The following is a 24,049-nucleotide window of genomic DNA, read 5'->3' on the forward strand; positions in this document are numbered from 1 at the left end:
CACTCACGCAGACTCTGCTGCAACCTGTACGGGGCGTGTGTTTCTGCAGAGCGGGGATGACGAGGAGTACCAGCGCATCTACACCACGAAGATCAAGCCTCGGCTGAAGTCAGAGGATGGAGTGGAAGGGGACGCTGGGGAGACCCAGAGCCGCACCATCACGGTGACCAGGAGGGTCACAGCCTACACTGTGGATGTGACAAGCCGTGAAGGCGCCAAGGACATTGACATCAGCAGCCCAGAGTTCAAGATCAAGATCCCACGGCACGAATTGACCGAAATCTCCACTGTGGATGTGGAGACCCAGCCTGGGAAGACAGTGATCAGACTGCCCTCGGGCTCAGGGGCTGGGTCTCCCACCACAGCCTCCACCGTGGACATCCGAGCAGGGTCCATTTCCACTGCAGGCCCAGAGTTGCCAGGGGCTGGCCACTCGAAGGTCCAGGTTACCGTGCCTGGGGTAAAGGTGGGAAGCCCGGGTGTCAGTGTCAATGCCAAGGGCTTGGACTTGGGTAGCAAAGGAGGGATCCAAGTCCCAGGGGTGGACGTTTCATCCTTTCTTGGGGGCATGGCCGTAGAGGGGCAGGGCCCATCTCTTGACGGGAAAATTAAATTTCCCACCATGAAGGTGCCAAAATTTGGTGTCTCAGTAGGGCCTGAGGGCCAGGCCCCCGAGGCAGGGTTGAGCGTTTCCCCCCCTGAACTCTCCGTGGGGCACAAAGGTGGCAAACCAGGCTTGACCGTTGCTGGAAGCATCCAGACCCCTCAGCCCGAAGTCAGTGCTCCCTCTGCCAATACTGAGGGGCTTGAGGGGAAGTTGAAGGGCCCCCAGATCACTGGGCCATCTGTTGAGGGTGCTCTAGGCCTGAAAGGTGCCAAGCCACAGGGGAGTTTAGGGGTGGACATCTCTGTGCCCCAAACTGAGGGCAGCATCTCTGGCTCCAGGGTGGAAGTTCAAGCTCCTGACATTGACATTCATGGGCCTGGGGGCAAAGTGAATGTGCCCAAGGTGAAGGCCCCCCAGTTCTCTGTATCCGGTTCTAAGGGAGACAGGCCTGGCATTGATGTGACACTGCCCACAGGTGAAGTGACGCTTCCTGGGGTCTCTGGGAATGTCGACCTGCCTGAGGTTGCTTCTGGGGATCTGGAAGGGAAGTTGAAGGGTCCTAAAATCAAGGCTCCTGAAGTGACTATTCAGAAACCTAAAATCTCCATGCAGGATGTGGATCTGAGCCTTGGGTCCTCTAAACTGAAAGGAGACATTAAGGTTTCTGCTCCTGGGGTGAAAGGTGACGTTAAAGGCCCTCAAGTGGCAGTTAAAGGTGCCAAAGTGGACATAGAGACACCCAGCCTAGAGGGAACCGTGACTGGCCCCAAACTTAGTGGTCCTTCTGGGCAAGCAGGAACCTGCAGGATCTCTATGGCAGATGTAGACTTGAACGTGGCTGCACCAAAAGTGAAAGGGGGTGTTGATGTTATGCTTCCAAAAGTAGAGGGGAAAGTCAGTGTCCCTGAAGCTGATGTCAAAGGCCCCAAAGTGGATGTGAGTGCCCCAGATGTGGAAGTTCATGGTCCGGACTGGAATCTGAAAACGCCCAAGATGAAAATGCCCAAGTTCAGCACTCCAGGAGTCAAAGGGGAAGGGCCAGATGTAGATGTGAGTCTCCCCAAAGGTGATGTCAGTATTTCAGGGCCCAAGGTCAATGTGGATGCCCCAAATGTCAATATCGGGGGCCTGGCAGCCAACCTTAAAGGCCCTGATGTTCAGCTGCCTGAAGTGAGTGTCAAGACACCAAAGCTGTCCATGCCTGATGTGGATTTTCATGTGAAAGGCCCCAAAGTAAAAGGAGAGTATGATGTAACAGCACCAAAACTTGAAGGAGAGCTGAAAGGCCCCACAGTGGACATCGATGTCCCAGATGTGGATGTCCAGGGCCCAGACTGGCACCTGAAGATGCCCAAGATGAAAATGCCCAAGTTCACTGTTCCAGGGTTCAAAGCAGAGGGCCCTGAAGTCAATGTAAACCTGCCTAAGCCTGATGTGGACATTTCTGGGCCCAAGGTAGATGTCAGTGCTCCAGATATGAGTATTGAGGGACCAGAGGGGAAACTGAAAGGACCCAAGTTTAAGATGCCTGAGATGAATATCAAAGCACCAAAGATTTCCATACCAGATGTGGACTTACACTTAAAAGGCCCTAGTGTAAAAGGAGAATATGATGTCACAGTGCCAAAGGTTGAAGGTGAGATTAAGGTTCCTGATGTTGAACTTAAGAGTGCCAAAGTGGACATTGATGCTCCAGATGTGGATGTTCATGGCCCAGACTGGCACCTGAAGATGCCCAAGATGAAAATGCCCAAGTTCAGCATGCCTGGCTTCAAAGGAGAGGGCCCAGAAGTGGATGTGAACCTGCCCAAGACTGACATTGATATTGCTGAACCCAAGCTGGATGTTGAAGGTCCAGATGTGAATATTGAAGGACCTGAAGGAAAGCTAAAGGGTCACAAGTTTAGGATGCCAGAGATGAATATCAAGGCCCCCAAGATCTCCATGCCTGATGTAGATTTGCATGTGAAAGGTCCCAAGGTAAAGGGAGAATATGATGTTACAGTGCCAAAGCTGGAAGGGGACCTGAAGGGGCCCAAAGTAGACCTCAGTGCACCAGATGTTGAAGTTCACGGTCCCGACTGGAACCTGAAGATGCCAAAGATGAAGATGCCCAAATTCACCATGCCCAGCCTTAAAGGAGAGGGCCCAGAATTGGATATGAATCTGCCCAAGGTGGATCTTGACATCTCTGCACCAAAGGTAGATATCAATGCTCCAGATCTGAGCCTTGAAGGGCCAGAAGGAAAGTTGAAAGGCCCCAAGTTTAAGATGCCTGAGATGCACTTCAGAGCTCCTAAGATGACCCTGCCAGATGTTGACATGGATCTTAAAGGACCAAAAATGAAAGGCAGTCTTGATGTGTCTGCACCAAAAATAGAAGGTGAGATGAAAGCTCCAGAGGTGGACATCAAAGGCCCCAAATTAGATGTTAAAGCACCAGATGTGGAAGTTCAGGGTGCAGACTGGAGTCTGAAGATGCCCAAGATGAAAATGCCTAAATTCAGCATGCCCAGCTTCAAAGGCCAGGGCCCAGATGTGGACGTGAACCTGCCCAAGGCTGACATTGACGTCTCTGGGCCAAAGGTGGACATCGAAGCCCCAGATGTGAGCCTTGAGGAGCCTGAAGGAAAGCTCAAGGGTCCTAAGTTTAAGATGCCTGAGATGCACTTCAAGGGCCCCAAGATCTCCATGCCTGATGTGGACTTAAATTTGAAAGGCCCCAAAGTCAAAGGGGATGTGGATGTGTCTGTGCCCAAGATAGAAGGTGAAATGAAAGTGCCAGATGTGGACATCAAAGGCCCCAAAGTGGACGTTGATGTCCCAGATGTGGATGTCAAGGGCCCTGACTGGCACCTGAAGATGCCCAAGGTGAAAATGCCCAAGTTCAGCATGCCTGGCTTCAAAGGAGAGGGCCCTGAGGTGGATGTGAATCTGCCTAAAGCTGATATTGACATCTCTGGACCCAAGGTGGACATTGAAGCCCCAGATGTGAGCCTTGAGGGGCCTGAAGGAAAGCTCAAGGGTCCCAAGTTCAAGATGCCTGAGATGCACTTCAAGGGCCCCAAGATCTCCATGCCTGATGTGGACTTAAACTTGAAAGGCCCCAAAGTCAAAGGAGATGTGGATGTGTCTGTGCCCAAGATAGAAGGTGAAATGAAAGTGCCAGATGTGGACATCAAAGGCCCCAAAGTGGATGTTGATGTCCCAGATGTGGATGTCAAGGGCCCTGACTGGCACCTGAAGATGCCCAAGATGAAAATGCCCAAGTTCAGCATGCCTGGCTTCAAAGGAGAGGGCCCTGAGGTGGATGTGAATCTGCCTAAAGCTGATATTGACATCTCTGGACCCAAGGTGGACATTGAAGCCCCAGATGTGAGCCTTGAGGGGCCAGAAGGAAAGCTCAAGGGTCCTAAGTTTAAGATGCCTGAGATGCACTTCAAGGGCCCCAAGATCTCCATGCCTGATGTGGACTTAAACTTGAAAGGCCCCAAAGTCAAAGGGGATGTGGATGTGTCTGTGCCCAAGATAGAAGGTGAAATGAAAGTGCCAGATGTGGACATCAAAGGCCCCAAAGTGGACGTTGATGTCCCAGATGTGGATGTCAAGGGCCCTGACTGGCACCTGAAGATGCCCAAGATGAAAATGCCCAAGTTCAGCATGCCTGGCTTCAAAGGAGAGGGCCCTGAGGTGGATGTGAGTCTGCCTAAAGCTGATATTGACATCTCTGGACCCAAGGTGGATATTGAAGCCCCAGATGTGAGCCTTGAGGGGCCTGAAGGAAAGCTCAAGGGTCCCAAGTTCAAGATGCCTGAGATGCACTTCAAGGGCCCCAAGATCTCCATGCCTGATGTGGACTTAAACTTGAAGGGCCCTAAAGTCAAAGGAGATGTGGATGTGTCTGTGCCCAAGATAGAAGGTGAAATGAAAGTGCCAGATGTGGACATCAAAGGCCCCAAAGTGGACATCGATGTCCCTGATGTGGACGTTCAAGGCCCTGACTGGCACCTGAAGATGCCCAAGATGAAAATGCCTAAATTTAGCGTGCCTGGTTTCAAAGGAGAGGGCCCTGAGGTGGATGTGAATCTGCCTAAAGCTGATATTGACATCTCTGGACCCAAGGTGGACATTGAAGCCCCAGATGTGAGTCTCGAGGGGCCAGAAGGAAAGCTCAAGGGTCCTAAGTTTAAGATGCCTGAGATGCACTTCAAAACTCCAAAGATCTCCATGCCTGACATTGATTTAAACCTCAAGGGCCCCACGGTGAAAGGGGATGTGGATGTTTCTCTGCCCAAAGTTGAAGGGGATCTGAAAGGGCCAGATGTGGACATCAAAGGCCCCAAAGTGGATGTTGATATCCCAGACGTAGATGTTCAAGGCCCAGACTGGCACCTGAAGATGCCCAAGATAAAAATGCCCAAATTCAGCATGCCTGGCTTCAAAGGAGAGGGCCCAGAAGTGGATGTGAATCTGCCCAAGGCTGACATAGACGTCTCAGGACCGAAGGTAGATGTTGAAGTTCCAGATGTGAACATTGAAGGTCCCGATGCAAAAGTAAAAGGTCCTAAATTTAAATTGCCAGAAATGAATATAAAGCCTCAGAAGATATCCATGCCAGATGTCAGTTTGCATTTGAAAGGCCCTAAAATGAAAGGAGATTATGACGTTACAGTTCCAAAAGTAGAAGGAGAGATTAAAGCCCCTGATGTTGACATCAAAGGTCCAAAAGTGGACATTAATGCACCAGATGCAGGAGTTCATGGTCCAGACTGGCACCTGAAGATGCCCAAGGTGAAAATGCCCAAGTTTAGCATGCCTGGCTTCAAAGGAGAGGGCCCAGAAGTGGATGTGAACTTGCCCAAGGCTGACATTGACATCTCAGGACCCAAGGTGGACATTGATGCCCCAGATGTAAATATTGAAGGTCCAGAGGGGAAACTAAAGGGTCCCAAATTCAAGATGCCAAGCATGCATATACAGACGCACAAAATCTCTATGCCTGATGTTGGACTTAATCTGAAATCCCCTAAACTTAAAACTGATGTAGATGTTTCTCTTCCTAAAGTGGAAGGAGACTTGAAAGGTCCTGGAATTGATGTGAAAGCCCCCAAAATGGATGTGGATGTTGGTGATATAGATATTGAATGTCCAGAAGGAAAGCTTAAGGGGCCCAAGTTTAAGATGCCCGAGATGCACTTCAAGGCTCCCAAGATCTCCATGCCTGATGTGGACTTAAACTTGAAAGGCCCCAAAGTCAAAGGGGATGTGGATGTGTCTGTGCCCAAGATAGAAGGTGAAATGAAAGTGCCAGATGTGGACATCAAAGGCCCCAAAGTGGACGTTGATGTCCCAGATGTCGATATCAAAGGCCCTGACTGGCACCTGAAGATGCCCAAGGTGAAAATGCCCAAGTTCAGCATGCCTGGCTTCAAAGGAGAGGGCCCTGAGGTGGATGTGAACCTGCCTAAAGCTGATATTGACATCTCTGGACCCAAGGTGGACGTTGAAGCCCCAGATGTGAGTCTTGAGGGGCCAGAAGGAAAATTGAAAGGCTCTAAATTTAAGATGCCTAAGTTGAATATCAAAGCTCCCAAGATCTCCATGCCAGATGTGGACTTGAATTTGAAGGGACCAAAACTGAAAGGAGAGATAGATGTTTCTGTGCCAGAACTAGAAGGTGATCTCAAAGGTCCTCAAGTTGACATCAAAGGTCCCAGTGTAGATGTGGAGGTGCCTGATGTTGATCTGGAGTGTCCTGATGCAAAGTTGAAAGGCCCTAAATTTAAGATGCCTGAGATGCACTTCAAGGCCCCCAAGATCTCCATGCCTGATGTGGACTTACACTTGAAAGGCCCCAAAGTCAAAGGTGATGTGGATGTTTCTGTGCCAAAATTGGAGGGAGATTTGAAAGGCCCCAGTGTGGATGTGGAGGTGCCTGATGTTGATCTGGAGTGTCCTGATGCAAAGTTGAAAGGCCCTAAATTTAAGATGCCTGAGATGCACTTCAAGGCCCCCAAGATCTCCATGCCTGATGTGGACTTACACTTGAAAGGCCCCAAAGTCAAAGGTGATGTGGATGTTTCTGTGCCAAAATTGGAGGGAGATTTGAAAGGCCCCAGTGTGGATGTGGAGGTGCCTGATGTTGATCTGGAGTGTCCTGATGCAAAGTTGAAAGGCCCTAAGTTTAAGATGCCTGAGATGCACTTCAAGGCCCCCAAGATCTCCATGCCTGATGTGGACTTAAACTTGAAGGGCCCCAAAGTCAAAGGGGATGTGGATGTGTCTGTGCCCAAGATAGAAGGTGAAATGAAAGTGCCAGATGTGGACATCAAAGGCCCGAAAGTGGACATTGATGTTCCAGACGTGGATGTCCAGGGCCCAGACTGGCACCTGAAGATGCCCAAGATGAAAATGCCTAAATTCAGCATGCCCAGCTTCAAAGGCCAGGGTCCAGATGTGGACGTGAACCTGCCCAAGGCTGACGTTGATGTCTCTGGGCCAAAGGTGGACATTGAAGCCCCAGATGTGAGCCTTGAGGGTCCAGAAGGAAAGCTCAAGGGTCCTAAGTTTAAGATGCCTGAGATGCACTTCAAGGGCCCCAAGATCTCCATGCCTGATGTGGACTTAAACTTGAAAGGCCCCAAAGTCAAAGGAGATGTGGATGTGTCTGTGCCCAAGATAGAAGGTGAAATGAAAGTGCCAGATGTGGACATCAAAGGCCCCAAAGTGGACGTTGATGTCCCAGATGTGGATGTCAAGGGCCCTGACTGGCACCTGAAGATGCCCAAGATGAAAATGCCCAAGTTCAGCATGCCTGGCTTCAAAGGAGAGGGCCCTGAGGTGGATGTGAATCTGCCTAAAGCTGATATTGACATCTCTGGACCCAAGGTGGACATTGAAGCCCCAGATGTGAGCCTTGAGGGGCCTGAAGGAAAGCTCAAGGGTCCCAAGTTCAAGATGCCTGAGATGCACTTCAAGGGCCCCAAGATCTCCATGCCTGATGTGGACTTAAACTTGAAAGGCCCCAAAGTCAAAGGGGATGTGGATGTGTCTGTGCCCAAGATAGAAGGTGAAATGAAAGTGCCAGATGTGGACATCAAAGGCCCCAAAGTGGACGTTGATGTCCCAGATGTGGATGTCAAGGGCCCTGACTGGCACCTGAAGATGCCCAAGATGAAAATGCCCAAGTTCAGCATGCCTGGCTTCAAAGGAGAGGGCCCTGAGGTGGATGTGAATCTGCCTAAAGCTGATATTGACATCTCTGGACCCAAGGTGGACATTGAAGCCCCAGATGTGAGCCTTGAGGGTCCAGAAGGAAAGCTCAAGGGTCCTAAGTTTAAGATGCCTGAGATGCACTTCAAGGGCCCCAAGATCTCCATGCCTGATGTGGACTTAAACTTGAAAGGCCCCAAAGTCAAAGGAGATGTGGATGTGTCTGTGCCCAAGATAGAAGGTGAAATGAAAGTGCCAGATGTGGACATCAAAGGCCCCAAAGTGGACATCGATGTCCCTGATGTGGACGTTCAAGGCCCTGACTGGCACCTGAAGATGCCCAAGATGAAAATGCCCAAGTTCAGCATGCCTGGCTTCAAAGGAGAGGGCCCTGAGGTAGATGTGAACTTGCCCAAGGCTGACATTGACATCTCTGGCCCCAAGATGGACATTAAAGGCCCAGATGTTAACCTTGAAGGACCAGAAGGAAAGTTGAAAGGTCCCAAGTTCAAGATGCCAGAGATGAACATCAAAGCCCCCAAGATCTCCATGCCTGACTTTGATTTACACCTGAAAGGCCCCAAGGTGAAAGGAGATGTGGATGTTTCTCTGCCTAAGGTGGAAGGTGACCTAGAGGCCCCTGAAGTTGACATCAAAGGCCCCAAAGTGGATGTTGCTGTCCCAGATGTGGACGTTCATGGCCCAGACTGGCACCTGAAGATGCCCAAGATGAAAATGCCCAAGTTCAGCATGCCTGGCTTCAAAGCAGAGGGCCCAGACATGGACGTGAACTTGCCCAAGGCCGACATTGATGTCTCGGGACCCAAAGTGGACATTGAAGGCCCTGATGTTCATCTTGAAGGACCAGAAGGAAAGTGGAAAAGCCCAAAGTTTAAAATGCCGGAAATGCATTTTAAAACTCCAAAGATATCCATGCCAGATATTGATCTTAATCTGACAGGTCCAAAGATAAAAGGTGATGTGGATGTCACGTGCCCCAAGGTAGAGGGAGATTTTAAAGGACCTGAAATTGACCTCAAAGGTCCCAAAGTAGACATTGATGTCCCAGATGTGGACGTTCAAGGCCCTGACTGGCACCTGAAGATGCCCAAGATGAAAATGCCCAAGTTCAGCATGCCTGGCTTCAAAGGAGAGGGCCCGGAAGTGGATGTGAACCTGCCCAAGGCTGACATTGATGTGTCAGCACCCAAGGTGGACATTGAAGGCCCTGATGTTAACCTTGAAGGACCAGAAGGGAAGTTGAAAGGTCCTAAGTTCAAGATGCCAGAGATGAACATCAAAGCCCCCAAGATCTCCATGCCTGACTTTGATTTACACCTGAAAGGCCCCAAGGTGAAAGGAGATGTGGATGTTTCTCTGCCTAAGGTGGAAGGTGACCTAGAGGCCCCTGAAGTTGACATCAAAGGCCCCAAAGTGGATGTTGCTGTCCCAGATGTGGACGTTCATGGCCCAGACTGGCACCTGAAGATGCCCAAGATGAAAATGCCCAAGTTCAGCATGCCTGGCTTCAAAGGAGAGGGCCCAGAAGTGGATGTGAACCTGCCTAAAGCTGACATTGACATCTCAGGACCCAAAGTGGACATTGAAGGCCCTGATGTGAGCCTTGAAGGTCCTGAAGGGAAGCTCAAGGGTCCTAAGTTCAAGATGCCAGAGATGAACATCAAAGCCCCCAAGATCTCCATGCCTGACATTGATCTTAACCTGAAGGGCCCCAAAGTGAAGGGAGATGTTGATGTGTCTTTACCAAAAGTGGAAGGTGAGATGAAAGTTCCTGAAGTGGATATTAAAGCCCCCAAGGTGGACATTGATGTCCCAGATGTGGATGTTCATGGCCCAGACTGGCACCTAAAGATGCCCAAGATAAAAATGCCCAAGATCAGCATGCCTGGCTTCAAAGGAGAGGTCCCAGAAGTGGATGTGAACCTGCCCAAGGCTGATATAGACGTCTCCGGACCCAAGGTGGACATTGATGTTCCAGATGTGAACATTGAAGGTCCAGATGCGAAACTGAAGGGTCCCAAGTTCAAGATGCCAGAGATGAACATCAAAGCTCCTAAGATCTCCATGCCAGATCTGGACCTTAATCTTAAAGGCCCTAAAGTGAAAGGAGAGGTGGATGTTTCACTTCCAAATGTAGAAGGTGATTTGAAAGGGCCTTCTCTTGACATCAAAGGGCCAAAGATGGATGTAGATGCACCTGATATTGACATTCATGGCCCAGAAGGCAAATTAAAAGGTCCAAAGCTGAAGATGCCTGACATGCATGTAAACATGCCCAAGATCTCCATGCCAGAAATTGACCTGAATTTGAAGGGCTCAAAACTTAAGGGAGATGTTGATGTTTCTGGGCCCAAATTGGAAGGTGATATTAAAGCTCCCAAGTTGGATATAAAGGGCCCAGAAGTGGATATTTCTGGTCCTAAGCTGAATATTGAAGGAAAGTCAAAGAAATCACGTTTTAAGCTTCCTAAATTTAATTTTTCGGGCTCCAAAGTTCAGACACCTGAGGTAGATGTCAAGGTCAAAAAGCCAGATCTTGACGTAACAGGTCCAAAAGTTGACATTAATGCTCCTGATGTTGAGGTCCAAGGAAAAGTAAAAGGACCCAAGTTCAAAATGCCTTTCCTAAGTATTTCATCTCCTAAAGTGTCAATGCCTGATGTGGAGTTAAATCTGAAAGGTCCTAAAGTCAAAGGAGACTTAGATGTTGCAGGTCCTAATTTAGAAGGTGATCTTAAAGGACCCAAAGTGGATATTAAGGCACCAGAAATTCATCTGGATGCACCTGATGTGGATGTTCATGGTCCAGACTGGAATTTAAAAATGCCCAAGATGAAAATGCCCAAGTTCAGTGTGCCTGGGTTAAAAGCAGAAGGACCAGATATGGCTGTGGATCTGCCGAAAGGAGATATCAACATAGAGGGTCCCAAAATGGACATTGAGGGCCCAGAAGTCAAAGTGGAAGGTCTAGACGGAGGCTTAAAAGGCCCCAAATTCAAGATGCCTGACATAAATATCAAAGCTCCCAAGATCTCCATGCCTGACATTGATTTAAACTTGAAGGGCCCCACGGTGAAAGGTGACGTGGATCTCTCTCTGCCCAAAGTTGAAGGTGACCTCAAGGGCCCTGACATTGACATCAAAGGCCCGAAAGTGGACATTGATGTCCCAGATGTGGACGTTCATGGCCCAGACTGGCACCTGAAGATGCCCAAGGTGAAAATGCCCAAGTTCAGCATGCCTGGCTTCAAAGGAGAGGGCCCAGAAGTGGATGTGAATCTGCCCAAGGCTGACATAGACGTCTCCGGACCCAAGGTGGACATTGATGTTCCAGATGTGAACATTGAAGGTCCAGATGCAAAACTGAAGGGCCCCAAGTTCAAGATGCCAGAGATGAACATCAAAGCTCCCAAGATCTCCATGCCTGACATTGACTTAAATCTGAAAGGACCCAAAGTAAAGGGAGATGTGGACATTTCTCTGCCTAAGGTGGAAGGTGACCTCAAGGGCCCTGAAGTTGACATCAAGGGCCCCAAAGTGGACATTGATGTTCCAGATGTGAACATTGAAGGTCCAGATGCAAAACTGAAGGGTCCCAAATTCAAGATGCCAGAGATGAACATCAAAGCTCCCAAGATCTCCATGCCTGACCTTGACTTTAATCTGAAGGGTCCCAAACTGAAGGGTGATGTGGATGTATCTTTGCCAAAAGTAGAAGGTGACCTCAAGGGTCCCGAGGTGGACATCAAGGGCCCAAAAGTAGATGTTGAAACTCCTGATATTAACATTGAAGGTTCAGAGGGGAAATTGAAGGGGCCCAAATTTAAGATGCCAGAGATGCACCTAAAGGCTCCCAAGATCTCCATGCCTGACATTGACTTAAACCTGAAAGGACCCAAAGTGAAGGGGGATGTGGATATTTCTCTGCCTAAGGTGGAAGGTGACCTCAAGGGCCCTGAAGTTGACATCAAAGGTCCCAAAGTGGACATTGATGCTCCAGATGTGGACGTTCAAGGCCCAGACTGGCATCTGAAGATGCCCAAGATAAAAATGCCCAAGATCAGCATGCCTGGCTTCAAAGGAGAGGGCCCGGAAGTGGATGTGAACCTGCCCAAGGCTGACATTGATGTGTCAGCACCCAAAGTGGACATCGAAGGCCCTGATGTGAGCCTTGAAGGGCCAGAAGGAAAGTTGAAAGGTCCTAAGTTCAAGATGCCAGAGATGAACATCAAAGCCCCCAAGATCTCCATGCCTGACTTTGATTTACACCTGAAAGGCCCCAAGGTGAAAGGAGATGTGGATGTTTCTCTGCCTAAGGTGGAAGGTGACCTAAAGGCCCCTGAAGTTGACATCAAAGGCCCCAAAGTGGACATTGATGCTCCAGATGTGAATGTTCATGGTCCAGACTGGCACCTGAAGATGCCCAAGATAAAAATGCCCAAGATTAGCATGCCTGGCTTCAAAGGAGAGGGCCCAGAAGTGGATGTGAACCTGCCTAAAGCTGACATTGACATATCAGGTCCCAAGGTGGACATAGACACTCCCGACATTGATATTCATGGTCCAGAAGGAAAACTGAAGGGTCCCAAGTTTAAAATGCCTGACCTGCACCTCAAGGCACCCAAGATCTCCATGCCTGAAGTTGACCTGAATCTGAAGGGCCCCAAGGTAAAGGGTGATGTGGACGTATCTCTGCCCAAAGTGGAAGGTGACCTCAAGGGCCCTGACGTTGACATCAAAGGCCCGAAAGTGGACATTGATGTCCCAGATGTGGACGTTCATGGCCCAGACTGGCACCTGAAGATGCCCAAGGTGAAAATGCCCAAGTTCAGCATGCCTGGCTTCAAAGGAGAGGGCCCAGAAGTGGACGTGAATCTGCCCAAGGCCGACATAGACATCTCCGGACCCAAGGTGGACATTGATGTTCCAGATGTGAACATTGAAGGTCCAGATGCAAAACTGAAGGGCCCCAAGTTCAAGATGCCAGAGATGAACATCAAAGCTCCCAAGATCTCCATGCCTGACATTGACTTAAATCTGAAAGGACCCAAAGTAAAGGGAGATGTGGATATTTCTCTGCCTAAGGTGGAAGGTGACCTCAAGGGCCCTGAAGTTGACATCAAGGGCCCCAAAGTGGACATTGATGTCCCAGATGTGGATGTTCATGGCCCAGACTGGCACCTGAAGATGCCCAAGATGAAAATGCCCAAGTTCAGCATGCCTGGCTTCAAAGGAGAGGGCCCAGAAGTGGATGTGAACCTGCCCAAAGCCGACATAGACGTCTCAGGACCCAAGGTGGACATTGATGTTCCAGATGTGAACATTGAAGGTCCAGATGCAAAACTGAAGGGCCCCAAGTTCAAAATGCCAGAGATGAACATCAAAGCTCCCAAGATCTCCATGCCTGACCTTGACTTCAACCTGAAGGGTCCCAAAATGAAGGGTGATGTTGATATATCTCTGCCCAAAGTTGAGGGTGATCTCAAGGCTCCTGAGGTGGACATCAAAGGCCCCAAACTGGATATTGACGCTCCTGATATTAGTATTGAAGGCCCAGAAGGAAAACTGAAGGGGCCTAAATTTAAGATGCCAGAGATGAACATTAAAGCCCCGAAGATCTCCATGCCTGACTTTGACTTAAATCTGAAAGGGCCAAATGTAAAGGGTGGTGTGGACCTTTCACTGCCTAAGGTAGAAGGCGATCTGAAAGGGCCAGAGGTGGACATTGAAGGTCCTGAAGGGAAGCTCAAAGGACCCAAATTTAAGATGCCTGATGTCCACTTCAAAACCCCACAAATCTCCATGAGTGACATTGATTTGAACTTGAAAGGACCTAAGATAAAAGGAGATTTGGATACTTCCATCCCTAAATTGGAAGGCGATCTGAAAGGCCCAAAAGTAGATGTTAAAGGCCCTGCGCTGGACATAGATACTCCTGACATTGACATTCATGGTCCAGAAGGAAAACTGAAGGGTCCCAAGTTTAAAATGCCTGACCTGCACCTCAAGGCACCCAAGATCTCCATGCCTGAAGTTGACCTGAATCTGAAGGGCCCCAAGGTAAAGGGTGATGTGGACGTATCTCTGCCCAAAGTTGAAGGTGACCTCAAGGGCCCTGACATTGACATCAAAGGCCCGAAAGTGGACATTGATGTCCCAGATGTGGACGTTCATGGCCCAGACTGGCACCTGAAGATGCCCAAGGTGAAAATGCCCAAGTTCAGCATGCCTGGCTTCAAAGGAGAGGGCCCAGAAGTGGATGTGAATCTGCCCAAGGCTGACATAGACGTCTCCGGACCCAAGGTGGACATTGATGTTCCAGATGTGAACATTGAAGGTCCAGATGCAAAACTGAAGGGCCCCAAGTTCAAGATGCCAGAGATGAACATCAAAGCTCCCAAGATCTCCATGCCTGACATTGACTTAAATCTGAAAGGACCCAAAGTAAAGGGAGATGTGGACATTTCTCTGCCTAAGGTGGAAGGTGACCTCAAGGGCCCTGAAGTTGACATCAAGGGCCCCAAAGTGGACATTGATGTCCCAGATGTGGATGTTCATGGCCCAGACTGGCACCTGAAGATGCCCAAGGTGAAAATGCCCAAGTTCAGCATGCCTGGCTTCAAAGGAGAGGGCCCAGAAGTGGATGTGAACCTGCCCAAAGCCGACATAGACATCTCAGGACCCAAGGTGGATATTGATGTTCCAGATGTGAACATTGAAGGTCCAGATGCAAAACTGAAAGGCCCCAAGTTCAAAATGCCAGAGATAAATATCAAAGCTCCCAAGATTTCCATGCCTGATGTTGACCTGGATTTAAAAGGCTCCTTAGGCAAGGGTGATTTTGATGTATCTGTTCCTAAGATTGAAGGCACTTTCAAAGGCCCAGAAGTAGACCTTAAAGGTCCAAGTCTAGATGTTGAAGGCCCTGATGCCAAACTCAGTGGCCCACGTTTGAAGATGCCATCACTGGATATTTCTGCTCCTAAAGTAACTGCTCCTGACATTGATTTGCATCTCAAGACACCCAAAATTGGAATTTCTGGTCCCAAATTAGAAGGTGGTGAACTGGACCTCAAGGGACCCAAAGTTGATTTAGAAGCTCCAAGCTTAGATGTACACGTGGAGAGCCCAGATGTTAACATTGAAGGGCCAGATGTAAAAATTCCCAAATTTAAGAAACCCAAGTTTGGGTTTGGGGCAAAAAGCCCCAAAGCTGACTTCAAGTCACCTATACTTGATGTGACAGTTCCTGAGGCAGAGCTGAACGTTGAGGCTCCTGACATTAGTGTTGGTGGCAAGGGCAAGAAAAGTAAGTTTAAAATGCCAAAAATTCACATGAGTGGGCCTAAAATGAAGGCCAAGAAGCAAGGATTTGATTTGAATGCTCCTGGGGGTGAAATTGATGCCAGTCTCAAGTCTCCCGACATAGATGTCAATGTTGCGGGGCCCGACGCCTCACTGAAAGTTGACGTGAAATCTCCCAAGACCAAGAAACCTATGTTTGGGAAAATGTACTTCCCAGATGTAGAATTTGACATTAAATCTTCTAAATTTAAAGCTGAGGCATCTCTCCCTAGCCCCAAAATAGGGGGTGAAATCCAGGCGCCTGATCTGGATATTTCTTCACCAGGGATTAATGTGGAAGGTCCTGACATCAAGCTGAAGGCTCCCAAGATCAAGGCACCAGGTGTCGATGTCTCAGGGCCAAAGATAGAGGGCGACTTGAAAGGCCCCAGGGTGCAGGCAAACCTGGATGCACCTGACGTCAACATTGAAGGCCCAGATGCTAAAGTCAAAGCACCATCATTCGGCATTTCTGCCCCTCAAGTATCCATCCCTGATGTGAATGTTAGCTTGAAAGGACCAAAGATAAAGGGTGATGTCCCCAGTGTGGGACTGGAAGGACCAGATGTAGATCTGCAAGGTCCGGAATCGAAAATTAAGTTCCCTAAGTTTTCGATGCCCAAAATCGGCATCCCTGGTGTGAAAGTGGACGGTGGGGGAGCTGAGGTCCAGCTACCTTCTCTTGAAGGAGGCTTGAACGCACCAGACGTCAAGCTTGAAGGGCCTGATGTGTCTCTCAAGGGGCCAAAAGTAGACTTGCCATCAGTGAACCTCTCTACGCCAAAAATCTCTGGACCTGACCTTGACCTGAACTTGAAAGGACCAAGTTTGAAGGGAGATATGGATGTATCTGTTCCCAGCATGAGGGTGCATGCCCCTGGGTTTGACCTCAGAGGTGCCGGTGGAAAGGTGAAGGTAGAAGGTGATGGAGTGAAGGTGCCTGGAATCGATGCCACAGCAGCGCTTGACATTGGTGTGCCAGATGTGACCCTGAAAGGACCAAGCCTGCAGGGCGACCTGGCCGTCTCTGGTGACATCAAGTGTCCCTCGGTATCAGTAGGTGCTCCTGATCTAAGCTTGGAGGCACCTGAGGGTGGTATTAAACTTCCCAAGATGAAGCTGCCCCAGTTTGGCATCTCCGCTCCAGGGTCTGATGTGGACATCAACGTCAAGGGGCCTCAGGTGACTGGAGAACTCAAGGGGCCTGGCATGGACGTGAACCTCGGAGGCCTGAACCTGAAAGGGCCTCAGATCTCTGGCCCTCAGATCTCAGTGCCGGATGTGGACTTGAGCTTGGAAGGACCAAAAGTAAAAGGCAGCCTCGGGGCCGGTGGTGAGATGAAAGGCCCCACGGTCGGTCTTCCGGGCATCAGTGTTCAAGGCCTGGAAGGAAGCCTCCAAGTGCCCGGGATGAAGTCATCTGGATGTGATGTGGCGCTGCCAGGTGTGAATGTGAAACTCCCAACCGGGCAGATTTCTGGTCCTGAAATCAAAGGTGACCTGAAAGGTTCAGGGATAGGTTTCCGTGGAGCTGCGCCTGACATTGACGTGAAAGGGCCTTCATTGAATGTGGCATCTCCTGAGTCAGATTTCGGTGTCAGCTTGAAGGGCCCGAAAATCAAAGGAGGCATGGATGTTTCAGGGGGTGTCAGTGCCCCAGATATCAGCCTAGGTGAAGGGCACGTGAACGTCAAAGGTTCCGGTGGGGAGTGGAAAGGACCCCAGGTCTCCTCTGCTCTCAACCTGGATGCACCTGCGTTTGCTGGAGGACTTCATTTCTCAGGACCAAAGGTAGAAGGAGGTGTCAAAGGAGGCCAGGTTGGACTTCAGGGTCCTGGACTGAGCGTGTCTGGGCCTCAAGGTCACTTGGAAAGTGGATCTGGAAAAGTAACATTCCCCAAGATGAAGATCCCCAAGTTCACCTTCTCTGGCCGGGAGCTGGTGGGCAGAGAAGTCGGGGTGGATATTAACTTCCCTAAAGTGGAGGCCAGTGTCCAGTCTGGTGCTGGAGAGGGCGAGTGGGAAGAATCTGATGTAAAACTTAAAAAGTCCAAAATCAAGATGCCCAAGTTCACCTTCTCCAAACCTAAAGGGAAAGCTGGCGTGGCCGGCTCACCAGAAGCATCCGTTTCGGGCTCCAAAGGTGACCTGAAGAGCTCCAAGGCCAGTCTGGGTTCCCTGGAAGGCGAGGCCGAGGTCGACACATCTTCACCCAAAGGCAAATTCTCCTTATTCAAAAGCAAGAAGCCAAGCCACCGCTCAAATTCCTTCAGTGACGAAAGGGAGCACTCTGCCCCTACCACCCCCACGGGGACTTTGGAGTTCGAGGGTGGGGAGGTGGCGCTGGAAGGCGGGAAAGTCAAAGGGAAACACGGCAAGCTGAAATTTGGTACCTTTGGTGGATTGGGGTCAAAGAGCAAAGGTCATTATGAGGTGACTGGGAGCGATGATGAGGCAGGCAAGTTACAGGGGAGTGGAGTGTCCTCATCCTCTAAGAAGTCCCGACTGTCGTCTTCTTCTAGCAACGACAGTGGGACTAAGGTTGGCATCCAGCTTCCCGAGGTGGAGCTGACAGTTTCCACAAAGAAAGAGTAGCCGGCCTCTGTGTGTGTATATATCTGTATAGAACTCCATCAGCCTTGGTTGTGTTTGTATATAAACTCCAAAGAGAAACACGCCAGCAGCCTCAGCGACAATGCAAAGATCTGGCCTCTGCCAGGGGCAAGTGCTGAAAAGCCAGCTGCCTTTAGGCTCCTCCCGGAGCTTTACAGATAGGTTCCAAGTTCTTCGTCCAGCCCATGTGCAAAATCAGCAGTATTTGCCTTCAGATTTCAGTTTTTTGTTTTGTTTTCTTTTTTGCATTGAATGCTGAGAGCTCCTGTTTACTAAGCCAGCTTTTGTGTTTATTATCTTCATTTTTACTGAACATTGTTAGTGTTGGGGTCATGGAAACCCACTTTTTTCATTGTAATGACTTTTGGGGGCTTTTGTTAGTAAGGGTGGGGTGGGGTAGAAGGCAGTAGAGGGGAGCCAGACCTTTTTCTCCTACAATTGGGTCTACTCAAGCAGCAAACACCCAAAGAGGGCTGAGAGGAGCCAGCCGGTGGGGTGTGTGGGTGTTTCTAGAACTGTGTATCATTGCTTTTTGTTTCCCCAGGGGTGGCGGTCGGTCCCAGCCTGTTCGGTGCTCACGGGGGAGAGGGGATTAGAATCTTTTTGTAAATTAGGCCACCCACTTGCTCCACACGAGGGCCTTTCATTCTGTGTGTTGTAAGAGAAATGTTTTCTTCGTGATCGCCACGTTCCTGATATTAGTTCTGATTTCCTTTAACAAATGTTATTGTGATTAAGAAAATTTCCAGCACTTTAATGGCAAATTAATTGAGAATGTAAGAAAATTGATGCTGTCAAGGGCAAATAAAGCTGTTTATTAACCCGGATATCCTGTGCCTTTGCGTTCTGTGTTGGGAGGATGAGGCCTGGGGAGGCTGCAGGCCCAGTCCTGACAGGTCAGACTGGGTCCACTGAGTGGCGTTGCTGGTTGCAATAGTGGGTAGTGGGAGGGATTCTTTGCTTCTTGATTCTCACAGGGAGGCTGTTTGCACCACCACTGAGAAATCGAGAGAGGCTGGGCATGTTGGCAGCCCAAAGCTCAGGACCTGCCCGCCAATTTGGCATCCTCAGATAGGAATATACCATACAGAAATGATTCAGACGTAAATGGATAAAAAGGCCTGTTAGAGTGACAGAAAAGGACCTGGCCGTGGGTCACAGGCCTGCCCACGCTTCCTGGCTTGGCTGCAGGTTTGCTGACTGGCCTCATTACCTGCCATCCTGGGCCTCAGTATCCTCTCATTTGAAATAAGGGCGCTGATCTCATGTCACATATCTTTATGATTCCTTCTAGGCCATGTGAGGGCTAAACTTTATGAAAAATGTCTTCTGACAAAAGCCCCCCCCTCCTTTTCTTTTTGGTTACGCCATGCAGCATTGTGGGATCTTAGTCCCCTGACCAGGGATCAGATCCGTGCCCCCTCCATTGGGAGCACAGAGTCTTAAGCACTGGGCCACCAGGGAATTCCAAAAGGTCCCTTTTGATTTCTAGTTCTGTGGACAATGCATGGTGGGTGGAGGAGCCTCCTAGAAACTGGTTCCTGACGTCTGTCATTGCTGGGCAGAGGGCAGTGCCTTCTTAGACCGAAACGATCGAACCAAGCTCAGCCCCGTGGCCATGTCTCAGCATTTCCATCTTACCGCCAGCGGAGGCAGCTCTGTTCCTCTCCGGTCATCCCCCGAGTCGAGATGCCAGCTCCCACCCCTCCACCCTCTCCAGAGCCAGTTTGTCTGTGGGTCTCTGTGCAGAGCAGTGGGGTCTCCTGCCCCGAGTGAACTCCACCTGCCCTTGTTTGGATTGCAAATGGGCCTCAGCCAGCTTCATCCATTCACACCTCAGCCAGCAGAGTCTGTGTCCTTGGCAGGGGGGTACGGTTTGGAGCTCAAGGGTGAGTCTAGGTTTTGGAAAGGATAGGTGATAAGGGAGGCACTTGATTGCCTGTGGTTTTTAAATTTTTTATTTTTTTAATAAGTATTGCTGATTAACAATGTCGTGTTACTTTCAAGTGTACAGCAATGTGATTCGGTTATATACATGTATTCTTCAGATTCTTTTCCCTTATAGGTTATTACAAAATGTTGAGTATAGTTCCCTGTGCTATACGTTAGGTTCTTATTGGTTATCTATTTTATATGTAATAGTGTACATCTGTCCATCTCAAACTCCTAATTTATCCCTCCCCTCCGTGGCTTTTTTAAAGCTGCTTTTGTGAACTGGGGAAGAGTTTCCTCACCAGTTAAAACAGGGATAGCATCCGCAGGACCAGAGTCTGTTCAGGTATTTGGGGTGTCTGCTGTGCAGGGACACCACATTTAGGCGTGTAGCATTCATGTCACAGCTGTGTTTGTTTATTGGGAGCACGAGGGTGGGCACGGAGTCCTAGAGAGGCAGGTGTGAGCCCTTGCAGGCACACAAACGTTAGAATGTGCATACCCGCCTACATGCATTTGTCTTCTAACTGGGTCTGGGCATCCCACAAAGGTGCTTCTTACAACCACAGCTCAAAGCTCAATTCTCAATCCTTCCTCCATTCTCAAGCTGACACGGGTGTTGGGATGGGACAGAGTGTGCATGCTCCCTGAGATATGTGGCCCTGGTGTTCAGAGAGGTTAAGTGGCTGACAGTGTGGTCCCCTTGTGTACACAGCCAGGGGGCAGCTCACTGGGATGCTGGAAAATCTCCCAGGCAGAACTAAGCAGGTTGTCTAATAATATAGCAATTTAAAAAAAAATTCTTTTTTTTTCGCTTGAGGAAGGGGTGATGTAGGCTAGGGTGGCCCTCATTGTCCATTCACTCAGCAAGTAGTTTTTGAGCATTATGTGGTTAGGTGTTGTCCCAGCCCCACCTGGTCTCAGAATCCTCCTCTGCCAACCTCCACAGACCTAATGCTGTCATGGATGTGGGACACTGGTCTGCTCTGAACACTGGAAATATACACACTTGTAAGCAAGGCTTCTACCAGGGATGATATGGGTGATGGTGATGGGGCCTGGACTTTCAGGGAGAGATGTTATTGGCTGGGACAGTCAGGGGTGGTGAGTCAGATGGATGATGAACGTGGCAGTGGGCCAATCAAAGGTGAGAAACTTCTCAGCCACCCTCCTCCCACATCAGGCCCAGGGTGGAGGCAGTAGTGGTCCCAGGACAGGATCCGTCCCCTCTGCAGTGACCCTGACCACAGACGAGGGGGCATGTAGGAGGTGCCAGGGGCTGGAGAAGCACGCGGAGGGCCCATCCCAGCGGACTTTTCTTGGCTTGTCCTGCCCCACCACTCTGAATTCCCCCTTTGCTCTGTTCTTCTCACCTCACCATTTACCCCTGCCCTCTCTCAGTCCCTGATGGGGATGGTCCAAGGTATTCCCCAAAGTCCTGCGGGGCCCAGATCCAGGAGGTCTTAACACTCTGCAGTCCCAGTGCCGGCATTCAAGGCCAGGAGTGGCCTCAGGAGACCTGGAGGGGGTGGGCCTGGGCTCCTCAGGGTCCTTGGTTGGAGCTCCAGGGCTGAGTCACAGCCCGGGACTTGCAGCCTGTCAGTGCGCCTGGCTTTAGGCAGTGTGACTGACTGTGGATGTGGCTCAGGGGACACTTGGAAAGTTCATTTATTTTGAAACACATCCCATGCTCACAAAAGACAGTAAATATTTTTCAGCCACTCAAACTCATTTCTGTATGTGTCAGGGTCCCTCCCGGAAATGTAGTTGAAGATAGTTCAGCTACAGAGACTTTAATGGGGACTCTTTATGCAGTAGTGGGCCAGGACCAAGAAGACAACAAGGGGTGTGAGACCCCCAGGGGCAGCAGGAGGCTGGTAACCCCCAGGTTACCCCTGGACCTGAAGGGGCCCGGGAAGAGATGGTGTTCCTGGAATCCAGTCATGCAGGACCACAGCATCTGCCAGAACCGCCTGCAGGGAGAAGCAGGAAGAAACACCCTGAGTTTCTCCCTGATGGTTGCTCGTGCTGGAGGGGAAGCCAGCCCAGTGTCACAGGTAGAGCAATCAGCCTCCTGGAGGCACAGAGTGAGGCAGAGACGCAGGGAGAAAGGGTCTGAGGGTGGAGGGCCAGATAGAGAACAGCCAGGACAATGTCTTCGTCCTCATTTTTCTGTTTGGCGAGTTTGACTTTCCATATATTGAGATTTCTTTGAATAGCCACAATTATGTGGGATACATCTAAGATATGATCATAAAATACTATGACCATTTTTGTTTTGAGCACACACAGTTATATTTGGGAGATGCTGTACTTCTGTGAAAATTTTACTGTTAAGAATGTTTTAGTCCTCTGTCTTTAGGAAGTGCTCTCAACATCACTTGTGCATTTAAAAAATACCAGTTTCCTTGGAGAAGTACAAATCTTCCTCTCTTGAGGGCTGCAAATAGCCAAAGGGCCTGGAAGATACTCCAGGGCTCCTAGGACAGAATGCTGAAAAGATTCTGGGAGTCAGTAGGATTCTCCATGACCCTGAAGAAATGAAGCCCCCCAACCTTGAGCCTCAGTTTCCTTATTTGTAACGTGGATAAGGCATATATTCTCTAAGGCCCTTGCCAGTTCCAAGAGTCTCTGATCTTAACAGAAGCAAGGCTGGTTAATTACGTGGATAGGGCTGTTTGGGGTCAAAAGCAAAGCATGATTATCATGTAGTGCAACTAATTTTCCCATGTGACCAGTAAATAGTCTCAAACGTTTTGAGCAACAGCACTGTTGAAATACTGCTATGTTTCCAGTGTCCCAAAGCCAAAGTACTGCACCCCCAAGACTCTGCATGTTGCTGGCACATGTGTCTCGTTTCTTGAGTCCCGTCTTAGCTCTCTGGCATTGCGCTTTAGCTGTGATGTGAGAGGTGCAGCTAAGTATGTGACTGATTTTTTTTAAGTGGATTTATTCACTTTAAACCTATACAGAAATTGCAAGAATGACACAGTGAATATCCATATAACTGAGACTTCCCTGGCCGTCCAGTGGTTAAGACTCTGGGCTTCCACTGCAGGGGACATGGGTTTGATTCCTGGTTGGGGGAACTAAAGATCCCACATGGCACAGTGCAGCCACACACACACACAAATATATCCATATAACTTTCACTTAATTTCCCAGTTTCACCTTGTTGGTTTTAATCTCTCTCTCTCTCTTTAGATGTTATAATTATCATTGTATCTGCTGACTCATTTGAAAGTGAATTGCAAACACCATGATCCTTGATTCCTAAGCCCTTCAGCATGTATGGACATTCTCTTACATAACAGTATCAGAACCAAATTTAGGAAACTAAGCATTGCTACTATTATCTGACATATTGCCCATGTTTAAATTTTGCCAGTTGCCTCAATGATTACAATTTCCTTCCAGCAATGTCTATTTTCCCAGTGAGGCCCCAACCATCCATGATCCCACATGGCATATAATTGCCATGGTCTCTTTAGTTTCTTCAACCTGGAACAGTTCCTCCGCTTTTTGTTGTCGTTTGGACACTGATTTTTGAAGTGTAAGGGGCCAGTTGTTTTGCAGAAACGTCCCCAATGTGGGTTTGTCTGAGGACATTTCTTCACGCTTTGGTTCAGGTTTTGCCTTCTGGGGCAGGGAGCGCACAGAAGTGGAGTGAGATCCCCGCTGAGGACCCTCAGGACTCGGGTCCCTTGATGAAGGAGGAAATTGCCTAGTTTCTCCATTGTAACAGTACCATGCATTTTTCCCCCTTTGGAATTAACAAGTAAACCCAAGTTTTCAAGAAAGAAGTCCAAGTTTGGGCAAGTTTATTTTGCAAGCGTGCTTGAAAGAGCTGGTGGCCTGCACGCCTCGGCCTTGGCGGGCTCTCTGGCTGGGGTTTGGAAACCGGAGTTCTGGCTTCGGGCTCCGCAGCACAGAGCAGCTCTCTGTCCGTCCTCCCAAGGACAAAGAATTCGGTGCATGAATGCTTGCCATGGGGTGGGAATGCCAGAGTGTTTACCAGCCTCTGAATGGCCGGGTGTCAGGCATTTGATTCCCAGGGCTGACCGATCCCAGCAGAGGCTCTGCCCTGCATGGGCCGCAGGACATGTGTGGGGAACATTCTGCTGAGCACGGTGATTTCAGTTCCCTTTAAAACCCTCTGTTGTTTTCCACCACAAACTTGAGGCCTGGCCTTCATGGAAAAACTTGCCAGCAGTGAGGCCAAGTATCAGAAAGAGTTAAGGATGAAAAGACCTTCTCTAGGGACAGGGGACCTGCTGGTCCACAAGGTGCCCCTCTCCTGAGATTTCATGCTGGCTTCTC

At 49.5% G+C, this 24,049-nt stretch overlaps 1 protein-coding gene across 8 annotated transcripts in view; it reads left to right on the top strand.

Annotated features, from left to right (window-relative positions):
- Positions 1 to 24,049, top strand: part of AHNAK (AHNAK nucleoprotein) — a 92,611-nt gene that overhangs the window by 12,001 nt on the left and 56,561 nt on the right. The window contains exons 5-6 of one of the 8 annotated variants that reach the window (XM_027532585.1): positions 50 to 14,377; positions 14,540 to 18,624. The exons of 1 other annotated variant lie outside the window; for it this stretch is intronic. In XM_027532585.1, coding sequence (XP_027388386.1) covers positions 50 to 14,377; positions 14,540 to 17,779 — 17,568 coding nt within the window. In that variant the 3' untranslated portion in view covers positions 17,780 to 18,624. Of the gene's footprint in view, positions 1 to 49; positions 18,625 to 24,049 lie in introns of those variants that run through there. 6 more of the 8 variants (XM_027532584.1, XM_027532589.1, XM_027532588.1 and 3 more) reach the window with 6 other exon arrangements.

This window comes from Bos indicus x Bos taurus, chromosome 29 (genome assembly GCF_003369695.1).
Source record: "Bos indicus x Bos taurus breed Angus x Brahman F1 hybrid chromosome 29, Bos_hybrid_MaternalHap_v2.0, whole genome shotgun sequence".
Taxonomy (NCBI): Eukaryota; Metazoa; Chordata; class Mammalia; order Artiodactyla; family Bovidae; genus Bos; species Bos indicus x Bos taurus.